This window comes from Microtus ochrogaster, chromosome 7 (assembly GCF_000317375.1).
Source record: "Microtus ochrogaster isolate Prairie Vole_2 chromosome 7, MicOch1.0, whole genome shotgun sequence".
NCBI lineage: Eukaryota > Metazoa > Chordata > Mammalia > Rodentia > Cricetidae > Microtus > Microtus ochrogaster.
Window position 1 is genome coordinate 36250735 of NC_022014.1, and position 8493 is coordinate 36259227.

General features: G+C 39.0%; 1 protein-coding gene across 1 annotated transcript in view; it reads left to right on the top strand.

The window, feature by feature from the left end:
- The window catches only part of Ncor1 (nuclear receptor corepressor 1), a 159604-nt gene that overhangs the window by 100499 nt on the left and 50612 nt on the right, over positions 1-8493 (top strand). Inside the window, exon 21 of the mRNA XM_013347052.2 lies at positions 3453-3648. Within this exon, the coding sequence (XP_013202506.1) occupies positions 3453-3648 (196 nt within the window). The remainder of the gene's footprint in view (positions 1-3452; positions 3649-8493) is intronic.

The window sequence follows — 8493 nt, forward strand, 5'->3', positions numbered from 1 at the left end:
GAGGCAGGCGGATCTCTGTGAGTTCGAGACCAGCCTGGTCTACAAGAGCTAGTTCCAGGACAGGCTCCAAAACCACAGAGAAACCCTGTTTCGAACCTCCCCCCCCCCCAAAAAAAAAAAAGAGTTGTTTGTATGACCATGGGTGGGGAGGTTACTTACTAGAGCATGGGTAACTTATCAATGTATCAATGTCTGCGGTTGAAAAAGATGATACCCGTCTAGCAACTTTTTTTTTTTTTTTTTTTTTTTTTTTGAGACAGTGTTTCTCTGTAGCTTTAGAACCTGTCCTGGAACTCGCTCTTGTAGACCAGGCTGGCCATGAACTCAGAGATCCACCTGCTTCTGCCTCCTGAGTGCTGGGATTAAAGGCGTGCGCCACCGCCTAGCCCATCTAGCAACTATTAACTGCCAGTACTCTCAGGAAAATGGGGCCTCATAAACCCATACCTCATCACTGATGAGGTTTTGACAGGCCCACAAGTTTGTTCAGATAACCATAGTTATAGCGAAATCATGGGCCATGACACATATCCAGAGTTCATCATTTCACACCACTTCTCCTTACCCTCAGCTCTTAGAGTATTTTCATTTTTTCATCTATATTGTTCCTGAGCCTTGGAAGAGGTGCCACAAACCTCATTTAGAACCAGGCATTCAACAGTCAGTTATTCTCAGAACTCACTTTAGCTATTTTTAGTTTATAGTTCAGTAGCCTCAGTATTGCTCACTATATTAAAAAATACAGTGCCAGATCTTTGCTGTCACCCTAATCTCAAACTCTCTACTAATTAAACAACACTCCTTTGCCTCAACAACTCCAACTACATAACCATTACTATTCTCTTTTCTATTTCTATGAATTTGCCTCCATTAGATACTAATGAAATTTTTTTTTTTTTTGCTACAATCCTCATACCAAATGTGTGGGATTTTGCCCCACACCAAGTCTGAATTATTGAGAGACACAATTACAAGGTCTAATTTCCTTATTTCATACACTATTCATGTAATTATTGGATTCCAGGTCATTCACACTTCTGTGCAACTGAGGCTGCAAATCAGAGGTTTGTGATCTCTCTGTCTCATAGAACCTAATTAAGAAAACAGTTTCCCTACTCTTACTGCTCTGTCGCTAAGGATACAACTTAAGAAACTCCCAGATTGAAGAGATGTGCACAGCTGGGTGTGTGGGAAAGCAGGTTGAGTTTTCTTTTCCTCTGGGTCATACAGCCCTACCAGCACCTCTTTGTTTTCACCAAGTTAAGCTCTCTGACCTCTGCCATTTAGGAGTTTGTTTGGTTATGGAGGAAGATTTCATATGATATAGGCATGATTGATTAAATCATTGGTCTCTAGTGATGAGTGCATGACCCTTCAACATCTCTTTTCCATCCAGAGCTTGGAGGTACTCTTGGCTGGGCTGAGTTCAGTTCAAAATTCCAGCCTTCCGTTCATGCCTTAATCTTCTTGGCCACCAGCCAGTAGTAATCTCACTGACATAAAAATATTTTTTATATTTTTTAATTTATACTTTTCTTGAGGTATATCCCTAGCTAACCTTGAGTTCACTCTGTAGCCAAGGATAACCTTGATCTTCTGTTCCATATGCCTCTGCCTGCTGAGCGCTGGGGATTACATACATGCACCAACATGCTGAGTTCATGCAGTGCTGGGGACAAGTATTGTACTGACTAAATCACATCTCAGCCCTTAGACACACTCTGATTTGAGACAGAGTCTTTGGACAGGAACTCAACTCTGTAGCCCAGATAGTTGAATTTACCCTAATCCTCCTCCTTTAGTCTCCCGAATGCAAAGGTTTATGAGAGTATACCTCTGTTTGGCATAAAAGACTCTTAGTTAGTTCTGCACAGTCCAAGAATATAAGGTGTGGGCCAAGAACAGACAGACTTTATTATACCACAGTGCCTTACAGAAATAGAATTAACACAGAATTAGTTTGTCCATGACTGCCTTCATTTATTGTATTGTCCCAGGGATTATGAGTGTCTTAGAGGAACAGTAGCCTCTTAGGTAGAAATTTCAGACTCTACAAAGGATTTAACATTTTTGTTGGACTGAAACAGTTTGGTGTGGTGTTTTGCCACAAGAAGGGAAAGCCAGATTCACATGTAAAATAAAAAAGGACAGAAAAGTCATACTTGTGTTGTAAGATCCACTTAAGGCCGTGTAAAATCTATACTAGTGTTTAGAGCATATAATCTCTAATGTATGTTAGATCTCTAGGGCCTCTATGGCTGTTTTTTTTTTTAAAAGGATCATTTGTCTAATTCAAATTACTATGTATACAATATTCTATCTGAATGTATGCCTGTAGGCCAGAGGAAGGTACCAGGTCTCATTATGGATGGTTGTGAGCCACCATATGGTTGCTGGGAATTGAACTCAGGACCTCTGGAAAAGCAGCCAGTGCTCTTAACCTCTGAGCCATCTCTCCAACCCCTGGCTATTTGTTTCTTTATGAAGTATTTAATCATAAATAATAAAACATAGTTAAAAAAAGAAAAACATAGTTGCAAGCAGAGTGGGTTGTGCACACCTATAATTCCAATGTTTAAGAGGGTTGACACAGGATTGCTGTGAATTTAGGGTCAGCCTGGGCCATATAGTGAGTGCCTAGCTAGCTAGGGCTGCCTTGTCTCAAAAACAAAACAAAAACTGTAGTTACAGCCGGGCAGTGGTGGTGCACGCCTTTAATCCCAGCACTCAGGAGGCAGAGACAGGTGGATCTTTGTGAGTTTGAGGCCAGCCTGGTCTACAAGAGCTAGTTCCAGGATAGGCACCAAAGCTACAGAGAAACCCTGTCTCAAAAAACTTAAAAACACAAAACAAAACAAAAAAACTGTAGTTACAACGTGAAACAAATGCTGTTTAGGATGAAATTAATGACCGCTACTGTATGGAAAGCAAATCAAGGTGAGTTCCCCTTGTTACAGACTGTCTGGATGAGTCAGTTTGGGGAAGGGGAGGTTGAGGGACATGAATAAGCTGCGTTTCTTGCTGAGGTAGGTTGTTAAGTAGAAAGTTTCTTTGAGCTGTTAAAGAAGACTCAAAGGTAGACAGTTTTTATGAGTGTGGAACTTGTAGAAAGAGAAGTTTCTGAGTCATTGCCACATAGGACATGTAAATTTATAGAAATGAATGTGGTTGTCTGGTAAGAGATGCGGAATGAGACTGAGAGCCAAATTGATCACAAGCATTTGAATTAGACAAATGATCTTTAGTTTCTGGGTTTTATTTATTTTGTGTTCCAGCTTTTATTATTTCTGCTGTGATCAGTTCTTTAATACCTACCTAGAATTTGTTCTGAAGATTTGGTCAAATGAGTTCAGTCCTTAGTATTTCAGGAATATGCATTACTTTTAACAGTTGGTAATTACTGCTACAGTGGCCATTGGCACATTTCAGTTTGATTTTTTGTCCCCTTGTAGGTTTCTTGCACCCCATGTAATATACCAATTGGACCCCCTGTGAGTGGCTATGCTCTTTACCAGCGTCACATTAAGGCCATGCATGAGTCAGCACTGCTGGAGGAACAGCGTCAGAGGCAAGAGCAGATAGACTTGGAATGTAGAAGCTCTACAAGTCCGTGTGGTACTTCTAAGAGTCCAAACAGGGAATGGGAAGGTAAGGAGATGGAACCATCACTTCAAAGGGAGTCAAGCTGAACCCCAAGATAGTGTGTGTCCTTGGTGATCTGTTTTAATCAGCTTATTACATGTGTCCCTGACAGAGGAGTCCTTAAACTGATGCTAGTTATACTGTTCAATACTGGTGACTACCAAAAGACAGCAGTAAAATTGTTAATAGCATTCTACCTAATATGAGTTTTCTGAATTCATTCTTCTGAGAGTAAAAAAAAAAAAAACACAAAAAAACCCTGTGCTTTATCCTCCATTAATCTGACTTTTCAAGGTAGAAACTGATGATCTGCTATTGAAACATGTCACCTGTGGCTGTGTAATGCTCTGATGTGATGATGGAGGTACCTTTGTAGCAGCTGATTATTACCCTGACTCAGTCTTCAGCCTGTTAGATGTGTGGCCGTGGGCAAAGATAGCAAAGATACTTAGTCTTTTTTTTTTTTTTTTAAAGATTTATTTATTATGTATACTACAGTGTTCTGTCTGTATGTATGCAGGCCAGAAGAGGGCAGCAAATCTTATTACAGATGGTTGTGAGACACCATGTGGTTGCTGGGAATTGAACTCAGGACCTCTGGAAGAACAGCCAATGCTCTTAACTACTGAGCCATCTCTCCAGCCCGATACTTAGTCTTTTGTTGCTTTAGTTTTCTCATCAACAAGTGAAAACAAAAATATGTATTTATCTTGTTAGGGCCATAAAATAAAACAGTCAATATTGTTACATAACACATGGCTTAGCTCTTACCTACAGTAGAGACTGCAGTAAAAAGACCTGTGCCTGCTGTATCATCACTTACTGTTTCAAATGATATTTGAATTGACTTACCCTGTTTTAGTTAGAGCATGATACATTTTTACTCTAATCTGAATTGGTAATTTCTAAGTTTTAATAATTTGATATGGTTAGAATTGGCACATGGGTGGTAAACTTTTTAAGTATGCTTAGAATATATAAATACTAAAATTGTCTATGACTGATTGAGAAGTATTTTGTAATACTTTATATAGACAAGAGCAATCAGCTTTGCGAAGCCATGTTTGCATGTTGAAAACTATTTAATGTAAAAGTCTGATTATAGAGAAATCCTGCTGACTCTTCACTCCATGCTATACAGTGATGAGGTTTACTTACATAACATACAGAACCTCTTACGATAGACTTTTCTATATGAGCTTGTTATTGTCCTCAACGCAAATTGTTTTTTAATTATTATGCATGTGCTAGTATGTTGTGCATTTGAAGCTTGGAGGACAACTTTAAGGAATTCATCTTCTCCTTGCACAGTGGAATCTGGGGATAGAACTTAGGTCATCAGGCTTTCATAGCAAGCACTTTTATTTCCTGAGCCAAATCAGTAGCCCTTAAATATAAATCTCATGCAAGCAAAAAATGTGAACTAGGGAAATAATACTAAGGCATGGAAAGAATACAAAGTAAATCTCTCTCCCTCGCTGCTAACCACTGAACCCAGTCCATAATGGGCAAGTGCCCTTCCACCAACTCACTCCTAGCTATAAGGAAATCTTTTTTTGTTATTGTTGTTATTTTTTTCCCCCTCTCTCCCTTCCCTGCCTTTCTTTCCCTACCTTCAGGATAGGGTTGCAGTATGTAGTCCATGCTGCCCTTGGATTCTCTATGTAGATCAAGCTGACCCTGAACTTAAAATTCACCTGCCCTAGCTTCCCAAGTGGATTTCAGGGCCATGTCATCATATCCCTCCTAAGTGAATTTTTTTTTAAAGTGAAGTAGGTGGGAATTTTGATGACTTTTACTGAATTACATTTTGAGAATCTTTAATCCCTAGTTTTATAATCAATACAATGGGTACTTAGATGTTATATGCTAAAGGAATATATTAAGTGATCCACCCCTGCCAAGCAGTGGTGGTGCACACCTTTAATCACAGCCCTCAGAAGACAGAGACAGGTGTATCTCTGAGTTCGGGGTCAGCCCCGACTACAGAGTAAGGTCTGGAATAGCCAATGCAACACAGAGAAACTCTGTCTTGAGGCACACCACACCCCCCAAAAAATCGTGATCTCCCTTTCTTCCTTCTACAGGGAATTTAACTTAGACCACGTGTTCTAATTGGCATGTCATATCCTAGCCCTCAGAGATGGTTATCTTTTAAATATCACATATGACATAATCTATTAGTAAATTATAAAATAAAGGCCTGTTTATTTATTTCTCATGTATCATTTATGATTTTTTTCCCCTTTTTTCTCTTTTCTTTTTGACTCAAGGTTTCTATGTAGCTTTGGAGCCTGTTCTGGAACAGCTCTTGTAGACCAGGCTGGCCTCAACCTCACAGAGTGCTGGGATTAAAGGCGTGCGCCACCACCACCCTGCTTAGAATAGCATTTTTTACAGCACTTGGGAGGCAGAGGCAGGCGGATCTGTATGAGTTCAAGGCCAGCCTGGTCTACAAGAGCTAGTTCCAGGACAGGAACCAAAAGCTATGGAGAAACCCTGTCTCAAAAATTCAGAGAGAGAGAGAGACAGAGACAGAGACAGAGACAGAGAGAGAGACAGAGAGAGAAGCATTTTTAAAGGATAAAATAAAACTCAGAAAAAAATGACATTCAGTTCAATCATTTGTTGATATCCTGCCAAAGCCTCACATTATTCATTTATTAATATGTGGGTAATTCTTATTGGATATCATAGTTTAGAAGCTCAGTATCTTTACAAACATCACTCTGTTTTTGACATGTGTTGGGATAGAGTGACCAGAGCTGATATGTTGAGCTTGATACTGTAAGATGTATTTCTCTGCAGCTAATCCTTTGTTCTTTGTGCTTTAGATTTCAGTAGTGACTAAATTGTTTTTAAAATATTTATTTATTATGTATACAGTGTTCTGTCGGCTTGTATCCCTGCAGACCAGAAGAGGGCACCAGATCTCCATTACAGATGAGTGTGAGCCACCATGTGGTTGCTGGGTATTGAACTCAGGACCTCTTGAAAAGCAGCCAATGCTCTTAACCTCTGAGCCATCTCTCCAGCCCAGTGGCTGAATTTTTTTTCTTTTTTTAAAAATATCTATCTATCTATTTATTTATTTATTTATTTAGCATACAATGTTCTGCTGGCAAGGAAGAAACCAGGTCTCATAGATGGTTGTGAGCCACCATGTGGTTGTTGGGAATTGAACTCGGGACCTCTGGAAGAGCAGCCAGTGCTCTTACCCTCTGAGCCATCTCTCCAGCCCAGTGGCTGAATTTTTAATCATAATGTAGTGATCTTAAAATCAAAATTTAATGTTAAACTCTGACATTAAGGGCTTTATAGTTTGATTCAGGATGGCTATACCAAGTGGGATCATTTTTTTATATTTTACATAAAGGCTTTATTTTGTTAACCCATCTAATGTATGCATTCAGTATTTTATTTCTACAAGCTGTGTATCTCTACTTTGGGGTTGTTTATAAATACTGTGTAGTAAGTGTCTGGGACACTCTTAGATATATTTTAAATGTTTGCATTTAAGTTATATCTGTATGGAAAACATGACAATCTTTTTAAAGATTTATTTATTTATTTATTTATTTATTTATTTATTTATTTATTATGTATGCAGTGTTATGGCTGCATGTATGCCTGCACACCAGATGGCACCAAATCTTATTATAGATGGGTGTGATCCACCATGTGAGTATTGGGAAATTGAATTAAGGACCTCTGGAAGATCAACCAGTGCTCTTAACCACTGAACTATCTCCTTAGTCCCATAACAGATGTTTTGAATCCACCTTCACAGATGAATCTATAGATTAAAAAAGAGCTGTAGTGTCAGTTTATATGTAAGTACCATCAGCTCCTCAGGACAGTTCTGTTTGTAATTTCTAGTACTTGAAGGGTTAAGGCAGCAGGACTTTTCACAAGGTTGAGGCCATTGTGAATTACTTAGTGAGTTCTACCCCAGCTTGATCTACAGAGCGAGACCTTGTGCCAAAATAAATAAGCGAAAACCACACCATTATCACCATTAAAACACAAGCAGTTAAGTACTAGGGAATTCTGCTTGGATTAGGAGTGTGTTTACTTTGGCTGCTATACCTTCATTTGATTCTGTTAATTGTTTTTGAAGTGAGATTGGTACAAACTTATTGTAGACATGCTCCTTTTTAAATTATGCTTTTATCATCTGCAGAAAAAGGTTTTTTTTTTTTTAAAGATTTATTTATTATGTATACAGCATTCTGTCTGCATGGATGTCTGCACACCAGAAGGGGGCACCAGATCTCATTACAGATGGTTGTGAGCCACTATGTGGTTGCTGGGAATTGAACTCAGGACCTTTAGGAAGACCAGCCAGTGCTCTCAAACTCCGAGCCATCCCTCCAGTCCCCCAGAAAAAGGTTTTACAAGTACTTTGTACAGTCAGTTTTACCAGGTGGTGGTGGCGGCATACACCTTTAATCCCAGCACTCAAGAGACAGACGCAGGTGTGAATCCCTGAGTTTAAGGCCAGCCTGGTCTATAGAGTGAGTTACAGGACAGCCAGGGCTACACAGAGAAAGCATGCCTCAAAAACAAACAACAACAAAAAGAATCATTTTCCACTGATGTTTAACCAGATTTACCTCTGATTCGCTTATAATTTCTAGTAAAGAAGCTTGGGCGTGTCGAGTTAGAAATTGTAATGCAAGTTTAATAAAATCTATCCAACAAGAATAGGTTTCTGCTTCTGTGCAACTAAAATATTTTGTTTTGTGTTTATTTTGTTACTTTATTTGTTTTGTTTTTTGGCTTCTGTATATATTCTGATTGAAATCGATATGGTTAGGACCATCTAAATATCTACCTTTTTTTTTTTTT